This window comes from Lissotriton vulgaris, chromosome 7 (assembly GCF_964263255.1).
Source record: "Lissotriton vulgaris chromosome 7, aLisVul1.2, whole genome shotgun sequence".
Taxonomy (NCBI): domain Eukaryota; kingdom Metazoa; phylum Chordata; class Amphibia; order Caudata; family Salamandridae; genus Lissotriton; species Lissotriton vulgaris.
Genome location: NC_141695.1, coordinates 1,767,891,518 through 1,767,912,617, shown reverse-complemented (window position 1 = coordinate 1,767,912,617; position 21,100 = coordinate 1,767,891,518). Strand labels below are relative to the sequence as shown.

General features: G+C 46.9%; 1 protein-coding gene across 1 annotated transcript in view; it reads left to right on the top strand.

Moving 5' to 3' along the window:
* LOC147706627 (cell adhesion molecule CEACAM8-like) overlaps positions 1-21,100 on the top strand; it is a 209,694-nt gene that overhangs the window by 139,376 nt on the left and 49,218 nt on the right. Inside the window, exon 3 of the mRNA XM_086933117.1 lies at positions 6,704-6,811. Within this exon, the coding sequence (XP_086789243.1) occupies positions 6,704-6,777 (74 nt within the window). The 3' untranslated portion in view covers positions 6,778-6,811. The remainder of the gene's footprint in view (positions 1-6,703; positions 6,812-21,100) is intronic.

The window sequence follows — 21,100 nt, the reverse complement described above, 5'->3', positions numbered from 1 at the left end:
TTAGGGTCCATTACATCCAACCCACTGTACTGTTTGAATGCTTTCAGCAATCTTTCATAATACTCATGAACTGTCTCTTTAGGTTCTTGGGTGGTCCGGTCTATCTTAACCCAGTCAATGTCCTGCAACGGCACCTTCTCCTTCAGCCATGTCATTACCCTCTCGTACTTCTCCATGACTTTTTCTGATGGTCCGTTTGTCTGTGCGTCCCTATCTGGTTCGGATGTTGGCCATTCAACGCTAACCTTGCATGCTGTCCACAAATCTCCTGGCACTACAATGTCAAACAGGGTGTTCAAGTCTACCCACAGTACTTTGGATATCTTTACGAATCTTTCTACCTGCTTATACCATTCCACGGGGTTCTCCCTCAGCTTAGGAAAAGAATTGGTAAATGCCGCTAAGTCCCCCCTACTCCAGGGCACATGCACATAGCTTCCATTCGCAATTTCTCGCAAAGGGTAAGCTTCCATTCGCGGTGGCCCTCCCTCTGGGGACATCCCAATTGTGCTCCTTCTGACGGTCCCTCTCTTGGACCATCTTTCCTCCCATTTATCCAAATCCCTCCACGTTCTTATACTCAAGATCAGTTCTTTTATTTGTATTTTCAACCCAATCGTCCTCCTTTCATCCAAGCCCTGATCCGTGCAATGCAGCCTATGGTTACCCTGTAATGCTTTAGTTCTTGATAAGTCTATCATGTACCTGTTTGCCAATTCAGATAGTCTTTCATGTACTGACCTCGCCTTCCGAGTAACATCCTTTGCCATAAACAGTACCTCATCTTGTTCATACAGGTCGATTCTCTCCATTGGCAATGTGCCGTCTATTATTTCATCTAAGTCTGATTTTAAACTGGTCACATTAAGTCTTTTTGCCTTTACCTCAGCTCTTAGTACCTCACTCCTAGATGGTCCGTTTACATTCCTCCCGTCCCAGCTCCGAGTCCTACGCCTAGGCTCAGGTGAACTATGAGGAGTCCTCCCTTGTTCCCATCTTTCTAAATCCCATGCTCTTCCATCTTCCCTAGGTGTATGGTGGAATAATGCTCTATTCCCCACCACCCCATTCTGTCTCTTCGGTTCTGCCTCTCTAGACACATGACAGGATCCCCCGCTATTTTCTATACCTTCGCAATTCCCTTGCTGTCTGGTGTCACTCAATAAATGATAAGGTCCCTCACAGCTCTCCATGTTCCCGCGATCCCGTCCGTGATCACTGGATGCATGGTGAGATCCCTCGCGACTCTCCATATTCCCGCGACTCCAATGTTGTACATTTTCGCCCGGTGTGTGGTGAGTGTACCTGTAACTGTCCCTGTACTCCTGTGTCCTTCTATCTCCCTCACTGAAAATGGGGCGAGGCACCCCCCCACATCCTGTACTCCTGTCTTCATGCCTTTGTCTATTGCCACCAGTGGTATGGCTGGTATCTCCTTTGCTTTCTTGACTCTTTCCGTTCCACTCTGGACTGCTTTCGCCAGCTCCGCAGTGAGAGAGGATTCTGTTATCTCGGCCTCTCCATTCAGCTTCCGTTTCTATTCTTTTATTCTGAGTCTCTACGGCAGCATCCCATTCTTTCAAGTACTCCCTTAACTCCTTAAAGGATTTCGGTCGTGGTCCCCTCAAATCCATCAGCCCTCTCTGATCCCCTTGCTCTATTAATGGATCCGTTACTGAATCCAATGGGGTACTCCGACCTCTCGGTCCTAGCATCTGCCTTTGTGAATTTATCGTATTGTTCCTGCTTTCCATCTCTGCTCTTTCCCTGTCCAATCGTACCTGTTTCTCTTCTCGTGCTCTCTCTGGGTTGTAGATCGACACTACAGGACCTATAGTAACAGGCACTTGTAGAGCATCCGGCAGTTGGTACGACCTTGCACACTCTGTTTCTGGCACTTTTTGTACCACAAACCTTCCGACCACTCTCTGTACTGGACTAGGTTGAGGTATTTCCTCGCCTTTTTTGGGTTCCCAATCTGATATGGGGAGCGGTCTATATTCCCCTTTTCCGGCCCCGTCCCCCTGCTGGAGCTCGGGACGTTCGGCCTCTCTATTGTACGGAGGTGGTCTGTCTAATAATAACCTATTTATCAGGCTGTCATCTGTCTCGCTCTCATCATCCTCCTCTGGAGGCTTCTTTTCTCCTGTGACTTCTATCACTGGGTACAGTTTATCTGCTTCAATTCTCTGCACTCTCCATTTTTTAGCTTCTTCATCCCATTTGGCATCCTGCACGGCTCTTACCGATCGTTTCACTCTTGGCGCCTGTTCAGGCTCCGGTCGTACGCCGCCCTGAACCATGCATTGAGGGCTTCAAACTGTGTGGGCCTGGGTAGAGGTCTCGTTGCGAGCATTACTGCTTTCAGCTGGTTCAATGCTTCTAACCTAAACGTTCCGTATCTCGGGAACGTCAGTTCCTCATTTCCCTCTGTTATCTTGCTCCACTCAGAGATCCACAGTATAGTATGTAACCCAACATTCACAGCCATATAATGAGCTGGTGTACCCTCCGGCGGGGCTTCTTCCCCAGCGTATGAGTTCCCTCTGTCTCTCTTAAAGATCGCCCTCAGACATTTAAAACACTTCATTTTCAAAAATCTATGATTTTCCTTAATGCACTTCCTTGTTTACTTCCCGATGGCGAACCACCAATCCCTGCGCGGCTCTCGCTGACCAGCCTATCCTAGCGCGGTTCTCGCTGACCCGCCTATCCCAGCGCGGCTCTACACCAACCGGCCTATCACAGCGCGGCTCGCTCTGACGTCACTCGTCCCCTTTGCAGCAGTTCCCCTCCTTTCTCAGCTCGTCTCCCGGTCTTGCATGCGTCTCATTCATATACCGAAAAATGACTACTTCCGACCAAGCGATCACTTTTCTTGACTGTACGTCCACAGTCTAACTGTAATTGTCACCTCAACTGACGAAACGTCTTCCGTATACGTTCAGACGATCGCCTTGACTGATAGGTTTCTTACACACAGTAAGCGTCCGACCAGCGTCCGTTTACTCATACACTCACTCTTACGTTCCCCCTATCACGGTCCAACGGGCGATCAATGGTACCTCATGACCCCCTTCACAATGGTAGACAATTACTCTGGATGTCCGATACACCCGAACCACTTAAGCCCTTCCCTGGACTTAAGATTTTCACCGGTTGCGCGCGCTCACAACCGTCTCACAATCACGCTACAGGCATTCAACTCCGCTTGACATTACAACACAGGTACAACACAAAACACCGCAATCTGGCAACGCATGACCCTTATACTCACTCTCGACCGACTCTGCTGCTTTTTCTCTCGCACCGTCAGCACCTTCTTCGGCAGGTAGCTCTTCTTCTGGTCGTCGATCACTAGGGGCCTTGGGGTAATCTTAACCTAACCTAGGTCGTCTTCCTCAAGAAGCCAACCATCTTTCTCTGCTACCAACTGCGGACGTGAGATTTTGATCGATTATCTGATCACCCAAATTCTTATCTCACTTGAGTCCCTTTGGATCGATTATTGACTGTCATTGAGTAAAAGGCAACCTTACATAGATTAAATCAACCCCAAAGACTGACGCAACTCTAAAGAACCACTAACTACGGAAAAGTTTTAAAGGTTTATTATTAAGCCAAAATCAGTTGCAAGTATAAACACCTCAATATAATGTTCAAAAGATACACAGGTAATAGAATGAACATGAACTCTCTGAGAGATCTCAATCGACAGAAGAAAACTACCAAAACCAATTCAAAAATCAGTAAGTTGAATATCATTGACACAAGATGAATCTTAAGCGTCATTTACAGAAGAAAAATGAATCAGGTTAAACTGACCCTACACTAAGCTAGATGACATCCCTACTTAACAAGTTCTTTACCTAAAAAGGTGTCAGCCGTTGGACTTCCGAAGAAGCTCAATCTCTCTTAGTCTCAGATGGAAACCTATGTCGTGTAGCAGTACCCTTTCTGCCTACCCATCCGCTCTCTAAGGGTCCTCAGGCCATTTGCTCTACCTCCTCCCCAGGGTGCTGTCCCTAATACAAAATCACAGTATGGGTGGAATGCCCCTTTGAGAGGCCCACCACGTACACAATTCACGTGGTCTCGTTTCTGGTTGTTTTCCATAGTTTCGTTTCTTTGGATCGACTGTTAAGTTGACCTTGCTTCCCAGGCTCCGTCTCCAGCGTGCGGGTACCCCCATGACATTCCAGTAGACTCCTCCGGACCCGAGCCTATCTCCTCAAACAGAGCTCTATTCATCAAGCTTTTGATTGGTACCCCCCTCGCACCTGCAAACAGACACTTCGAAAACAGGGCCCCAAATTCCAGGCTCCCCTTATCGGACTAGGCCGTAAAACTTCGACCAGCATTGGCAATTTATTTTAACGAGGCTTGACTTTTAGCTCACACGTGCAGATCAAAGACAACCCTTTATCTCTCTTAGCCTACTAAATTAAATGCAGTAGTCTGCACTCTGTGAACCCTTATTTCTTAGCTTAAAATAATATGCTAACACACCACTCTTGTTATAAAAACACTCATATAAAATACAGCCTTTAACATATATGTAAGCACAATCATTGGGTAATATTGAATCCATGCTACGTGAAAGATGCAATGGTACATTTCGTTCTTACACAGTGCCATGTGGTCTGCACGTTTCTTCATTTTACATTTTACATCCTTCTTCATTTAGCAGCTACATAACATGGAACCTGATTAACACATCTAATATTTCTAAGCATTTCCACACATTTCTACATCAGCCCACACTCTACATGTGCTCTCTATCCCTAATAATATAATAGTGAATAAATGCGGATACATATTCTCATCTCTCAAGTTACATTAGCTAACTTTACGCCATGGGCTTGTACATATGGCGTATACATACGTTTCATTCAAATTGCGCTCTCTCACTAGTATTACTCTCATAGATTAAAGTTTTATACCAGAGCACAAGAAGAAAATGATTCTTTTGATGACTTCCTAACTAGTCCAAGGGTATTAACTTCAAATTACAATTTTGGGCAAATCATGGACGAAATGATCAGGGATCAGATCATCGTAAGCAAGAACGTACAAGAACAATTGTGGATTATGGGTGATCCAAATTTGTAAACCATTGTAAACACAGATAAAGCCATGGAACAATCAGAAAGGTTCATGAAATCCCTTAACCGTGCTGCATGATGAGCTCAGCTCGTCATGCAGCACGGTGACGCTGTGCTGATGACGAGCTGAGCTCGTCATGGCCTACGCGGAACGCCCGCGCGGGGATAATTACCCCGCTGTGCTGGGCGTTCCATTGAACAGGCGTGGCCATGACGAGCTCAGCTCGTCATCAGCACAGCGCCACCGTGCTGTATGACGAGCTGAGCTAGTCATCAGCACCGCGGCGCGCGGCCCCCCTCCCCCGCGCCACGGGGGAATTAGCCCCTTGGCGATGGGGTTAAAAAGGCAGTTGGAGACACCGGAGGCATCTGCAGGGTAGGGGGGGGAGCAATTCACGTGCATTCCAAAATCAAAAAGACTAGTGCAGTGCTTCAGGTGTGGTAACATCGGTCATGTGGCTTCCTTTTCCAGGTGCCCTGCGTTATATAAAGGAGTGTAGTGAGTGTGATAGAATTGGACATTTTTCACGCGTATGTGAGGATGTTAAACATTATGGTAGCAGTAACGTTGAAAAAGGCAAGATTTCATGCATGGATGAATGCACTAGTTAAGGAATCAAGTCGGGAGCAGAGTGTGGATTTTTTTTGTCCATTATTGATTCAAAGGAAGGATAGGAAGAATATGTTAGAGAAGAATACGTGATTGGACCTCCCGAGTGTTCAGTTAGGGTTTTAAATTTTGAGCTGGTTTTAATGGCTGATTCAGAGTCACTTTGGACCATTATAACAAGAGAATACTGTACACAAAAGCTTGGAAATTTGATACAGTTAGATAACCTGGCTCTATATCACACATGCAGAATTTGAAGACGACACGTGCTAAAACATGCTTCGGTGGCTCCGTTGCAACCGCAATTCAGAGGGTTGAACCTGAGGGTAACTATCATGGATGGATCTCAATCCATCGGCTTTCCTGGATATATTCAGATTCAATCGTCTCCTCTCTCGCTCTAAAATGTAGAAACCTATGAAGTGCCCTCCGTAGCATGGCTTCCTTCCTGTGTGCGCGGGCATGGGGGGCAGCAGGGCATGCCTCAGCTCGGACTGCTTACTTTGAGTTGTGGAGATCCATGTGGCTCTGCTTTTTCACCATTCTCTTTTTAGCACTTACCGTTTCCTCCTAGACATACTAACTTGCAGCTTGGGTGTAGTGTTCTACAACTAGGTCAGTTACAGCAAGTTATGATTCAGATAATCAACATCCACTAATCAATATAAGTGCAACTTATCATGACGTTTGCACCAGCTCCGTGATTAGGCAGTCCCTAACCGGAATCGACTGGTCGTCTGGAGAGCAGCCGGCGGGGGCGGAACCTCAGACCCTGCACACCAGGCATCTCTCCTAAGACCGGACAAGAGCTTGAAATATCTGTGTGCTAGTTTATGCTCACTTATCTATGAGAGGAAATGTTCCAGCTAATGTCAAGAAACAGGTAACACACATTTTTGCTTGCAATGCCTAAGGTAGTGTTGTAATGTAAGGTAGAAGGATGTTAGCAACCATTCCACATTTTAACAGAATGCCTTTCTCCTTCCAGGTGGGGCTTCATGGCATCCTCCCCTGGCACTACTACTTGGAGTAATCCTGCTTCCAATCAGCAGATGCCTGTAATGGAAGGAGAGGTGCAGTCGAAAGGGGACCTGTGGTGAGTAACGTGAGAGTGGTGAAAGTGGTGCACGGTGGGTTCTGCGAGGTATATGTGGCTTGTGGTAACATGAGGGGTAAAGTGCTGCGCGTTGGGCTTCGGAAGCTATATGTGACTTGTGATGTGTAACATGTGAGTGGTGAAAGTGGTGCACAGTGGGCTCTGCAAGCTATTCCCTGTCATCTTCTAGATCTGCCACTTCAAAACCTCTGACTCCCCACTTTAGCCACCATCTTACTATAGGGATTTGGTCTACCACTTTTCCATCGATTGGGAGACAATCAAAATCAATTGCTGGGTCATTCAGCAAATCCGCAGGGCCTATGCCCTACCCTTGCTGTTTTCCCCATTGGGCTGCCCTCCCTACACTAGAATACGCTCTCTGTCAAACAACTCAATGTTGGAGGCAGAAGTTCTTGTCCCGCTGAACAAAGGGTCCATTGAGGTTGCATCTCTGCCAGGAAGGGTGTGGGATTCTTTCCCTGTCTCGAAGAAGATCCGAGATCCATTTTGACCTTTACTTCTTGATCTTTTTCATTTAGCATGTTAGAAATGGGGTATCTAGTTCAACAGTGGTTTGCACCCTGTCAAGTAGGCACCCTCACTGTTGGACTTGGCCCTTCTGGCAGGTTCACCCTTGAACTTTTTGCCTTTTAATGTCACATCATTATAGTGATTTCTGGTCTGTACGCTCTCTGGGTGCATGTGTGAGATTGGCCTGCCCTCCGATAGGAATGCATGGGGAATGTGTGTGTTCCTGGTAATACCTGATGCGTGGGGAGTGCAAGGTTGAGTTTGGTATGTGTGAACTCGTCCGATTAAATGCTGCGCAATGATGTGTGCGGCTTTAATGTGTCTAGTGTGGAAGTTGGCATGTTCGTGCAGTTAATGTGATTTGACTGTCTACCTTGTGATTGGCTGGAGCTGGCTGGTGTGCCTGGCTCCAGGAGTCAGGATGGGTCTGCCCCGGTGGTGAATGGAGAGATCTGCATGTTGATGGCAGGGAGGGGCTGCACCTTGGACCTGAATAGGGCTGGGCCTTCCCTCTACAATACTGGCTCCGCCCCCTGTGGTGCGACCGATGTCCCAAGCCTGTCCTGTGAATAGGGAGAGGGGCTGAGCAAAACAAAGTGCTCCAGAACCAGCTGCGTCTGGTTTTCCCCACCCTGCACCCTAGAGACAAAGGGATTTTGTGTATAAAAAGAGGCTGTGACCTCATGTTCAATGTTCTTGTGTCCTGATACTTGAATCTACCAGCGGCGTACTGCTGCTGGGGCCCAGGGGAAGGCTTGCCTCCCTAAGCCCTGCCCAGCCCTGAATTGCTAGAGGAATTCCTGGAACCCCTTTGACCTTTCTCTACAGCTCCCAGGACCCTTTTACAGCATGGTAGAGCTGTATTTTCCTTTGGGAATGCTGTCCTGGTGAGCGCTTAGTTTTCCCCTCTGGGAGCGTGCCATTTGAACCCTGCAGTGCTGGGCTGCGTTGTGTGTGATGGAGTCCCCCTGCCTGGGGATCCCCCCCCTCTTTGTGCTTTCGCAGGTGCCCTCCCTGCATGATGGCCACCGTGCAGATATTATTCTCCTTGCTCGGGTGCCCACCTCGCAACTTTGCCCGTGTGCTTATTTAAATTAGCACAGGTGCCACCCCGCTTATCAGGGCCGGACATGACCGCAGGGCTCCCGTGAGCTGGGAGAGCCCCGCAGGTATGGTGAGGGCCGCCTGGAGCCTGGCTGGCTCCTCCCTTGAAGGCCCGGTCCCGAGGTGGGGTACTGGGTGAAGGCCGCCAACGACAGCGAAGCTCTGAGAGAGCCCCGTCCGCAGACCGGAGAAGCAGTCCAGTTCGCCGTGACCGGGGGAGGCACAGCCGCATCGGGACTCCAGTAAGGCGGGGGTTCCATGCTATCTGTGCCCTTCGAGGCACAGGGCCTTTCTGGATTCTTTGAGCAGCCCCATCTTTCAGGGGTCAGCTCCAACGATGGGGCCTCTAATTCTGCAGGCACAATGGAAGTGCCATTTTCCAGAGCGGCCCCGATGGCAGTGGGCCATTCCAGCCTTTAGGGGCATTATGTCTTTCAGAGCCCCGATGGCTCCCACAAGTGGCCGTATGTGTATTCCTGGGTCCTGAGGGGCCCATGCTTCATTATTGAGATAGCTAGTTCTCCCCCTCGAGAGGCCCCATTATTTAAGGAGCCAGTGTGCTCCCTGGGGCCTAGTTGATTTCAGAGCCAGATGGCTCAGTTTGGCGCAAATTGTTTAAAGGGCCAGTGAGAGCCCATGGCGCAGTCTTTGTTCTAAGGGTCCGTGAGGGTCCATGCCGCAATTCTACCCTCAGCTGCCCAGCAAGTAGTGGGCAACTTCTGCATTTAGGTTCTTCTTTCTAGGGACATGTACTTTGCATCCAGGAGTGAGTTGCACTCCTTCGCCCCCTACCTTGGCCGTCCACAGCTGCGCAGCACTTAGTGCCAGCTGCAGCGTTTAGGCCCTGTTCTGTCCTCAGCTGCCCAGCAAGTAGTGGGCAGCTGCTACGTTTAGGTTTTGGCGCAGTGGCGCAATCTGGAACTTGATGTGAGTTATGCGCTAAATGTGATTTATGCGCTAAAAGTGATTTATGTGCTGTTATGATTTATGTGCTAATGCTTTTGGGTGTTAGAAAATGTACTGCGTGTAGTATGTTTTGCGCACCCTGTGTTTTTATTTATTTATTTATTTTATTTGTTTACATTTGTAATGCGCACAGCTACCCAACAAAGGGTTTCCCGGCGCGGCAGATCCCAATAGCAATGCGGTTACAGAAAACTAGATGTTAAAGAGCCATGTTTTTAAGGCTTTTCTGAATTTGATGTAATTCGACTCAGACCGCAGTGTATGTGGCATTGAATTCCAGAGAGAAGGTCCTAGGAATGAGAAGGACTTGCCACCCTGTGTTGATGCCTCTAGATATGATTTCTGCATAGGAGGTTGTTTTTCCTAGTATAGGTTATGCTAGTGAGTTCATGGTTCCCTGTGTGATATTTGCCTAAGGTGGTGAGGATTGCGTAGGAGGGATTTACCTTTTACCAGTGGTTACTGGTTGTGTGCTACATTTGCTATTTATGCTGCAATTGTCTTATGTTCTAAGTGCTAGTTCTACCAAATGCTTATTCCTGACATTAGTCCAGGTGGCCCTGTTTTATGTACAGGGTAATGAGCGTTGCCAGGAAGTGAGGGTGGCGAGGTAGGGCTTGGTCCTGGTATGCTAGAAGCAGGGTAATGATATGCTAGGAAGTGAGGTGGAGCGAGGGGAGTGCTGGGTGTAGGTATGCTAGAAGCAGGGTAATTCCAGAGAGCATGGGTGGCGAGGTAGAGTTCGATGTGGGGTGGCTAGAAGCAGGGTAATGAGCGATGTGAGGAAGTGAGGGTGAACAATTGGGTATGCTAGAAGCAAGGTAATGGGTGATACCAGGAAGTTTGGGTGGGGAGGGTGGGCTGGAGTTGGGTACTCTAAATATAGGGTAATAAGCGATGCCGGGAGGTAAGGTTGAGGGGGATTGCAGGATCTGGGTATGTTAGAAGTTGGGTAATGAAGGATGCCAGGATACAGAGGGGTGAAGAAAGGGCTGAATCTGGGTATGAAGAAGCATGCTAATGAGTGGTGCTAGGAAGTAAGGGTGGAAAGAGGAGAAATGAACCATGTAAGCTAGAAGCAGGGGGAATGAATGATTGTAGGAAGTGAGGGTTCTGAAGGGAGGGCCAGATCCAGGTATGGCTAGACCTAGGGTAATGAATGATCCCGGGCAGTAAGGGTGGCGAGAGGACAGTGGGACCTGGGTGTTCTAGAGTAAGGTAATAATAAGCGGTGCAAGGAGGTAGAGGACGAGGGAAGGGCTGAACCTGTCTATGCTAGAAGCAGGGTAATGATGCCTAAAAAGTAAGGGTAGTGAAGGGATGGTTGGATCTGGGTATGCTAGAAATAGGGTAATTTGGGATACCTTGAAGTAAAGGGTTAGCAAACAGGGTTTAACTCTAGTAATGCTATAAGCAAGATAACTAGCAATGCCAGGAAGTAGCGATAAATAACAGAAAGAGATTGCCAGTACTGATATCAATAGGTAATTTACATGTGTTACAACACAGCACTTGAAACACCATTCAAGACCGGGAGCTCGTTAGTAGCTTTTATTATTCTTTATAACTTTTGTCAGCAAAGAAATAATTGTTTCATAAAACGCTTATTCAAAAAACAAACAGCTAATACATGCTAGGCACAGACTATAATTTGGAAATCATTCATCATATCAGACATGTCACAGGCATACAACAAGCAACCATTCATAGGGGATAGGGGGTATAATGACTGCAAAGACTAAAAAAGTGCAAAACGTACAATATTTACACTGTAATAACAAGCACAAAACACGGGGGAATGAGAGAGAAAAGCCAAAGTCTGCAAAACAATTGAAAAATAATGTCACTTGGAAGTTATTCAAACAAGGGGTACATTCCCATGTCAAGTTAGAATGTTCGTAATATTTTGTTAATTGTTAAATAAAGGTAATGTACACAAAATAGTGATAAGCAACAGAAGAACTTTTTAAAGAGCTTATCACTCTTGCAGACAGCGGTATGGCTTGGGCGCCGGAAGGGCTGCATCACTTCTAGAACTAAGGTAAAGAGCAATGCCAGGAACTAAGGATGGTCAGAGAAAGGCTGTACCTGGGTATCCTCCAAGTTTTGTTGGGAGTGATTTCAGAAACTAAGCAGGACGAGATGAAAACTAGATCTAAGTTTGGTAGAAGCATGGCAATAAACTATAACATGAAGTAACAGCGTTAAGGGAAGAGCTGAAGCTGGGTATGCTAGAAGCAAGGTAATGAGTGCCAGGAAGTAAGGGTGGTAATGGGAGGGCTGTATTTGGGTATGCTAGATGCATGGTAATGAGCAGTGCTAGAGAGTGAGAATGGTGAGGGGAGAGCTGGCTCCTGACATCCTACAAGGTAAAGTAATTAGCGTTGCCTTAAATAGGGGTGGCAACAGAATGGTTTAATCCTGGGGTGCTAGAAGTAGGGTAAAGGACAATGCCAGGAAGTAAGGTGACAGGAAGGATTACCCTGTATGCAAGGAGTTGGGTAGTTAGCGAAGCCAAAAACTAAGGGTGACGAGATGAGGGTTGGATCTAAGTATGTTAGAAGCATACGAACGACTATGCCAGGGGCTAAGGGTGCAAGGGTAGGGCTGAACCTGGCTATGCTAGAAGCAGGGTTTTGTTCAATATCAGGAAGTGAGAGTGGATCAGGGTATGTTAGAAGCGGAGTAATGTGCGATGGCAGGAATTAAAATTGGGGAGGGCTAGATCTGGGTTTGCTGGAATCAGGGTTAAGAGTGAGGCCAAGATGTAGGTTGGCAAGAGGAGGGCTCAACCCTGCTATGCCAGAAGTAGGGTAATGAGCGATGCCAGGAAGTAATGGTGGGAAAGAGAGGACAGAACATGGGTATGTATAAACATGTCCCACATTGTAAATGAATTAAATATAAACAACTTATATATTAAAAATCAAATTAACATGTTTTTCGATTGTTTGAATTAAATAACGTTATTAGCTGTAACTTGTCAGTGAAATGCCAAATGCACTAAAAATTGGTATGTTTTGCTATTTTTAGCCACACCTCCGACTCCGCCCTACTAATCCAATCCTCTGCCTATTCCCGCCCCTGAGTCTCCGCCCACAGTTCCCCTACTTTTTTGTCCCCACTTCACTACTGGCTACGATAAACAGCAGCCAGAAGCAGACGAAAGTGATTACAAGCACTAAAAGAGTAAATAGCAGATCCAGTTCTACCATGAGGCTAAAACAGTGTATATATGCAGGCTTACGATACAGGGCAGTAATCAGACGTACTCCTACTATGCAAGCCCTACTCTGTGCGTACCTAGAGCGTGTGTAGGTGTGAAGCCAAGAATCCCCCCCCAAGGGACGATCCATCCCCATTACCTGGTGGGAGAGAATGTAGGGTCCCGTCTTGGTCACGAACTGGACACCCCTCACCGAGATGTCAGTCCTCAGAACCCTCGAATATCTTGAGTTTACTGCGCCCTCTGCGGAGGACATTACTATTTTATCCACATGACCTCTGCCCCAATTGTGCAGCTAAACTCACTGGGGAGGCCCCCTGAGTCCGCTTCAAGGCGCTCTGCTTAGCCTATAAGGTTCTTCATGATCTTGGCCCTCAAATTCTCAATCAGAGCTTCAGATGGTCCTGCCCCGACAGTAGTCTACCTTCTGCTAATGTCAAACTCTCTGTACTTCCAGGTTTAACCGAGCCAGGTGTGCTGGGACCCTCCAAGGGCTGGAATGCCCTTCCTCTTTCCGTCAAAGCCAACATAAACCCCGCCCAGTCTGGCTCATCACACACCGAACAGTAGGGGTGTAGATTCTGGTGGGTTGTTTGGGGTGGTCCACCCTCCTAGTGGCTGAAGTGGGTCTATATTTTTTTAATTTAAGGATAACAGTCCCCCCTGCTATATATGAAAAGATAACAGTCCTGGGACGGTTAATTCCGAGAGTTGAAATGCTTCAGCTGAAGTGAGTCAGGAGCATCCTGTGCTGTGTCATTTCATAATCATGAATCAAAATCAAGAATAGATTTTACATTACTATCAATAGAGATGTTTGATAGAATTGCGTCGTATAGACTTAAAAAGGTAATTGAGAGTGATCACAGCCAGCAAATATAAGAAATGTGCTTCGAACTTCCAAAATATCAAAACTATTTAACTACACGAGGTCAGATTAGTACAATTAACCATAGGAAACTCATTTGGAAACCGGATAAAAAATATGTTCTGGAAAAAAAAAGCCCAAAAACTGGTCCAAGAATGTTTTAATGAACACCCTAACCAACCTACACTATCATATTGGGAACAGTTTACGCGGAAGGTAGTTGAATTAGATGAAGGCTTTCTAACCAGCAGGAATCCCAAACTCAAGTTGAAAATAAAAAGAGATATTAGTATTAATCTCTCATATACAATTAAAAAAGTAAGGCGGACTCGTAACAAACTAAGAAAACAGCTAATTAGGATGCCGGATAACAAGGAAATTAGAAATCAATTTAGAAGTGTGAATAATAATTGGAGGAAATTATTGTGGTCTGAAAAAACAAAGCTCAGCAACAATTGTGGACAAAAATCTTCCATGCAAGTAATCAACCAAATTCCAGAGAATTTTGGAAAATAATTAATTAAATAAATAGACCGAATAAACACGTGATAGCCTCGCCAATAACGGAAGAGGACTGGGTAAGATTCTTCAAAAAGACCTTATACATGGAAGTAGAGTTTCACTCACAGGATGACATTCAGACATGGATCACCGAACGAGAACAAGAAACTGACCCGGTGAAAGACTTCTCAGAGAGTGAGGTAGCCAATTTAATAAAGAGACAAAAGGATGGAGCGCCGGGTCCCAACGGAATTCCGTTTGCACTTTATGAAGATGACCCCGCTCTATGGGCTACATATTTGACAAAGGTCTTTAACGAAGTTATTCAAACAGGGCAAATACCGGAATCCTGGAGAGGATCATTAATATCTCCTGTGTACAAAAAGGGTAATTGGCAATTACCCGAGAACTATCGTTTGATCACTCTCCAAGATACGGACGCAAGGGTATTTGCGGGTCTTTTATTATTAATTTTGACAGATTGGGCTAAAGAAAGGCTAATATTACCCCCAAACCAAACAGGATTTATTAAAGGATTAGGAACCACAATTAATATTTTAATCATAACTGTTTTAACGGATAAAGCACTTTTAGCTAGACAGCCTCTCTACTTTTGTTTTGTCGATTTTAGATCGGCCTTCGATCTTGTTAATAGAACTCTTCTATGGAAAAAACTTGAGGATTATGGAATACCTGGCTCACTACTTAACCTTATCAAATTACTCTACTCCCGAAAATTGGGTCATGGTACGGATCGGAGACGGCCGATCATTATCCAACAGAATTCCGGTGACACGCAGCCTTAAGCAGGGTTGCGTGCTTGCACCATTACTTTTTAACTTTTTAACCAAAACTCTAAATGAAGTTAACTCACACCCGCCTAGACTAGCCGGAAAACAAATGTCGAATTTGCTATATGCAGATGACGTGGTGTGGTTGAGTCACACAAAAGTGGGATTACAAAGGTTAATTGATCGTACACTTATGTATGCAAAGGATAACCAAATGATAATAAATGAGTCAAAAACAAAAATAATGGTTGTCAAAAGGAATAAAAGAAAAAAGTATAAATGGATGCTGGGACAAACTCACCTAGAGCAAGTTGATAGCTATCGGTATCTTGGTGTCTTATTCAATGAAAGTGGAAGCTTTCTCCCCCAACGGAAGGATATCACAAGGAAGGCAAATAGCTTGACTGCAGCATTTAGAACCATACAAAAGAAATTACCTGCACTGACATACGGTCCTCTATTAAAAATCATAACTGCTAAACTATTACCGGTTTTAACATAAGGAGCCGAAGTTTTAAACGGTAAGGATGCGGAGTTACTTAACAACGCAGTGGCACAAACCCAAAAAATACTATTCAACCTACCATGTAATGCCTCACAGGCACAATTAAGGCTGGAGTTCGGGATAAACAATCAGTAATATGCCCGGCAAAGCCAAATTTTAAAAAGTTTTGAACCGTATAAAAAATTATCAGGACAATCAATTGCCTCGAGCGTTGTGGCAAGAAGTAGTAGTCAACACAAAACTTCAAGCACGGATATACTTAAATAAAGCTAAAGAAGAATTTGGAATTAAATCAATTTGGGAAAATACAATTACCCAGGAAAGCTTTAAAAAAAACAATTAATAAACTGGTTATTCATCTATCGCTTCTAAAAGACAAAGAACTACTGGTAAAAAGAAAGCACTCATGGCCAATTGTAAACGACTACAAAAAAAAGCAAGTCCAAAATTACCTTCAAACTCCCTGGTCCGTCCAAAGTAAGCGAGCATTTATAAGAGTACGCTTTGGTCTATGGCCAGGTTTGTGCCATCTTCCACCCTGGAAGTCAACTGATGGCATTATGATATGCAGGTTGTGTAAAGGGGGATAAGAAGATATTTTGCACTTGGTGTCTCTGTGTCCTGCAATAGAAGCAGAAAGGAAAGTAATCCTCAGACGGTTATTTAATGCTCCAGGCATTAGAACTTGCAGACAAGCAATAATGGCATGTCGAAACCCGACCGATCTATTAATGAATGCTGCTTTTGTAAAATTTGTAACTGTGATTGCGAAAGGCCTTAAGGAAAACTTTATGTAGATTTCTTCTTTTAAAAAGATCAGCACTATTTCTGTATGAAGTTCTTAAATTTTTTAATGAAGATATTTTAATGTGCATTTTTTGTAAGATTTTAATTAATCAAACAAATAAAATTAAACTTGAAACTTGAACTCCTGTGCTGTGACAGTGAGGGAGGGCAGACGGAAGCCCTCGTGCCAGGGTTCTGCTGCCCTGAAAGAAATGTATATGTGCGCAACGAGTTAATCTGCAAATGTAAAGGGATCTCGGAAGCAGGGTATTGGCCTTAATTCATGGATTCATTTGCAGGGGTGGCTGTGTTAAAGGGCTAAGGGTCTTTGCCCCTTCCCTATTGTGGCCTCTCCAATGAAGCAGTTTGTAATTTAAACACATCTAAAAAATAAAACTTTTTGTTTACTGCACTTTCCTTCACCCGTGCTCCAAGTGGAAGGCCTGCCCTTTCATAACCCCCTCTGCGCCCGTGTGCGTGTGTTTGAAGCTGCCCTGCTCGCCCACGCACAGCCCTTATGGCTTCTCATACCCCTGTGACGTCACTGTCTTATCTCCTCCGCCAGCAGCTCTGATGGAAGCAGCTCTGAGCGTTTCCCTCTCCAGCCCGACTCTAGAGCCTGCCTGACACTCAGCGGCCATCACCCCACCCCAGGCGCGGATTGGCAAGGCGGGCATTCGGGAATGGGCCGAAGGGCCGGTGCCCCAGTGCCCTCTGTGGCCCGTTTTTTTCTCCCCTGTCCCAGTCCACAGAGAGTGGACTAGGAAAGGGGAGAAAAAAAAACGGCCCACAGAGTGCACGGAGACAGAGACGTAGAACATGAAAGCAGCCTCGCTGTGCGGCCGGACAGCGATTGTCAGCTGTGGGCTCTCCTTCACCCCTACCCGGCCAAGCAATCAAGCTGAGGCTGGGCTGGGGAGGGGTGATTGTTTGCAATAATCGGTCTCCCTGGGGGCCAGGTGTTTCTCAGGCCTTTGAGCCATTTGCACCTCGGCCCCCTGGCGCCCATGCAGCCCAGAAACGGTGTTAGTCTTAGCACCTCGCCCACAGCCCTTCACATTCAGGGCATAGTGGGCGAGGAAGAATGGGTCTTGCAGTGGGGGCCTGGTGATGTTTGGAATTTTTTTATTTTATTTATTTATTGATGCGATTTTATATAGCGCGGACTTTACCCGAAGGTGTCAGAGTGCTTCACACTAGAAACAGCAATAATACATGAAGTGAAAATTATAAGTGGACAAATTACAAAAGCAAACATTAAGTTACATGAATCAAAAGTGACAATAGTGAGCAACCAAAATACAAGAGGAGCAAACGATACATTACAGGAGGAAAAAAGAGATATGTGTGCAGGTTACAAAAGCGTACAAAGTACAAGTAGAGGTAAAATACTGCAATTAATGTCAGACACTCCAGCACAAGAACAAACGTTACGTAGGCAATGGTGGCACTTGTGCAAGTATCTAAAGCAAACAAAAGTGAGAGGTAGCAAACAGTGTGTTACAAGAGAAAAGTGACGTGAGCAAGTTACAAAAGGGTACCATACACAGGTACAAGGGTAATACTACAGTAAATGGTAAATACTCAAACTGCCAGAACACACTGAGAAGGCACTTCCCATGCACCAGCTTCACCTCAGCCTCCCCCCTGGCTACCTGGCTACCTTGGATGACCCAGAAAGCTGTGTTTTGTGCTCCCCTGCCAGGACATTTTCGCGAGGCCTGGCGGGCTGATTAATTTACTAATTGCAGGGGCCTTACCTGTTCATGTGCTCCTGAGCTGAAGGTCTGGGGAGGGCTAAGTAGGTTAGTAATATCAGGGGCTTTGCTGCTTTTCAGGTGCTCCTGTGCTGGAGGGCTGGAATAATTTTGTGACAGAAAGGGGCCTTGCTATTTTTTTTAGTTGCTCAGCATGTAGGCCATTGGCACCTTTGCCCTGTGTTCTGTGCAAGAACAGTATCCTCCCACTTTCATTCCTTGTCTGTGCAAATAGTGTTTCATGAAATGGCACGCCCCTTGAATGTGGGCCACGCCCCTTAAATATGGGCCACGCCTCTTGAATGTGGGCCACTTTTTTTCGTCAGTGCCCGGGCCAAATTGTGATCCCAATCCGACCCTGCCCCACTCTGTCCTATCTCTTCAATGGTGGGGTGTTATCAGCAGGCCTCACTGACCACGCCCACCCGCCCCACCCTATGAGGAACCGATAAAAGGCGGGTAGGAAGCATGTCACCGGAGGCCACATTTTGTTACGATCAGGTGACATCACTTGAAATCCCCTCCGTATCCCAGGAGCAGGACAAGTCCTGGCAAGAATATATGTCAATAAAAAACTTCACCCAGTGGGTCTCCGGGAGATGAGCGTGTGTGACCCCACGTGACCTCCAATCATAACTATGCCCAGGACAACCAGTGCACAGAGTACGCTGCAGCGCTGTTAGCAGACATAAGAATCGCGCGACAGATGACTGTTGAAATCGTAGTTGCGTCACCTGTTTGCGTTTAAGCCCAGGTGTTATGGCCTGAAGAAGTGGTTTAGGAGTTTGGATTTGACGTTGTTGCTTGTTTTAACCGCTGCCCCACAAGCCCTCTGACGTCTTCCACAGTGTTTCTTTCTCTGCGGATTGCCGGCAGTCTGTCCGAATGTGGAACTGAAACCGAGCTGTTGCCGCTCCATGCTGACACCAGGGACAGGTCCATCTTTAAAGAAGGCAGAAAGCGCCTGAGGTCAGGCTCAAGTACAACCAAGACTGCCCCTTCCGCCCTGGGCAGACTCCCTGGGACTTGTAATGAGGTCAGACCAGCCTTCTTGCCTCAGAGGTAGCACTCTTTTCTCAGCACGCAGAAGATTCAACCCTGAGCAGAGTGAACTCGATAGCACAGACTCCTGTTTCTTTCAGAGCCGGCAGGGCTAGCTGCTCTGACCTCAGTGAACTCTAGAGTACTACAGACTCCTGTTTCTTTGGGAGCCGGCAGGGCTAGCTGCACTGACCTCAGTGAACTCTATAGTACAGACTCCTGTTTCTTTCAGAGCCGGCAGGGCTAGCTGCTCTGACCTCAGTGAACTCTAGAGTACTACAGACTCCTGTTTCTTTGGGAGCTGGCAGGGCTAGCTGCTCTGACCTCAGTGAACTCTATAGTACAGACTCCTGTTTCTTTCAGAGCCGGCAGGGCTAGCTGCCCTGACCTAAGTGAACTCTATAGTACAGACCCCTGTTTCTTTGGGAGCCGGCAGGGCTAGCTGCTCTGACCTCCGTGAACTCTACAGTACAGACTCCTGTTTCTTTGGGAGCCGGCAGGGCTAGCTGCTCTGACCTAAGTGAACTCTATAGTACAGACTCCTGTTTCTTTGGGAGCCGGCAGGGCTAGCTGCTCTGACCTCAGTGAACTCTATAGTACAGACTCCTGTTTCTTTGGGAGCCGGCAGGGCTAGCTGCTCTGACCTAAGTGAACTCTATAGTACAGACTCCTGTTTCTTTGGGAGCCGGCAGGGCTAGCTGCTCTGACCTAAGTGAACTCAAGAGTACAGACTCCTGTTTCTTTGGACGCCGGCAGGTCTAGCTGCTCTGACCTCAGTGAACTCTATAGTACAGACTCCTGTTTCTTTGGGAGCTGGTAGGGCTAGCTGCTCTGACCTCAGTGAACTCTATAGTACAGACTCCTGTTTCTTTGGGAGCCAGCAGGGCTAGCTGCCCTGACCTAAGTGAACTCTATAGTACAGACCCCTGTTTCTTTGGGAGCCGGCAGGGCTAGCTGCTCTGACCTCAGTGAACTCTATAGTACAGACTCCTGTTTCTTTGGGAGCCAGCAGGGCTAGCTGCTCTGACCTCAGTGAACACTATAGTACAGACTCCTGTTTCTTTGGGAGCCGGCAGGGCTAGCTGCTCTGACCTCAGTGAACTCTATAGTACAGACTCCTGTTTCTTTGGGAGCCAGCAGGGCTAGCTGCCCTGACCTAAGTGAACTTTATAGTACAGACTCCTGTTTCTTTGGGAGCCGGCAGGGCTAGCTGCTCTGACCTCAGTGAACTCTATAGTACAGACTCCTGTTTCTTTGGGAGCCGACAGGGCTAGCTGCCCTGACCTAAGTGAACTCTATAGTACAGACTCCTGTTTCTTTGGGAGCTGGCAGGGCTAGCTGCTCTGACCTCAGTGAACTCTATAGTACAGACTCCTGTTTCTTTGGGAGCTGGCAGGGCTAGCTGCTCTGACCTCAGTGAACTCTATAGTACAGACTCCTGTTTCTTTGGGAGCCAGCAGGGCTAGCTGCTCTGACCTAAGTGAACTCAAGAGTACAGACCCCTGTTTCTTTGGGAGCCGGCAGGGCTAGCTGCTCTGACCTCAGTGAACTCTATAGTACAGACTCCTGTTTCTTTGGGAGCCGGCAGGGCTAGCTGCCCTGACCTAAGTGAACTCTATAGTACAGACCCCTGTTTCTTTGGGAGCCAGCAGGGCTAGCTGCTCCGACCGAAGTGAACTCTATAGTACAGACTCCTGTTTCTTTGGGAGCCAGCAGGGCTAGCTGCTCTGACCTAAGTGAACTCTAGAGTACAGACTCCTGTTTCTTTGGGAGCCGGCAGGGCTAGCTGCTCTGACCTCAGTGAACTCTATAGTACAGACTCCTGTTTCTTTGGGAGCCGGCAGGGCTAGCTGCCCTGACCTAAGTGAACTCTATAGTACAGACCCCTGTTTCTTTGGGAGCCGGCAGGGCTAGCTGCTCTGACCTCAGTGAACTCTAGAGTACAGACTCCTGTTTCTTTGGGAGCCGGCAGGGCTAGCTGCTCTGACCTAAGTGAACTCAAGAGTACAGACTCCTGTTTCTTTGGGAGCCGGCAGGGCTAGCTGCTCTGACCTAAGTGAACTCTAGAGTACAGACTCCTGTTTTTTTGGGAGCCGGCAGGGCTAGCTGCTCTGACCTAAGTGAACTCTATAGTACAGACTCCTGTTTCTTTGGGAGCCGGCAGGGCTAGCTGCTCTGACCTAAGTGAACTCTATAGTGCAGAATCCTGT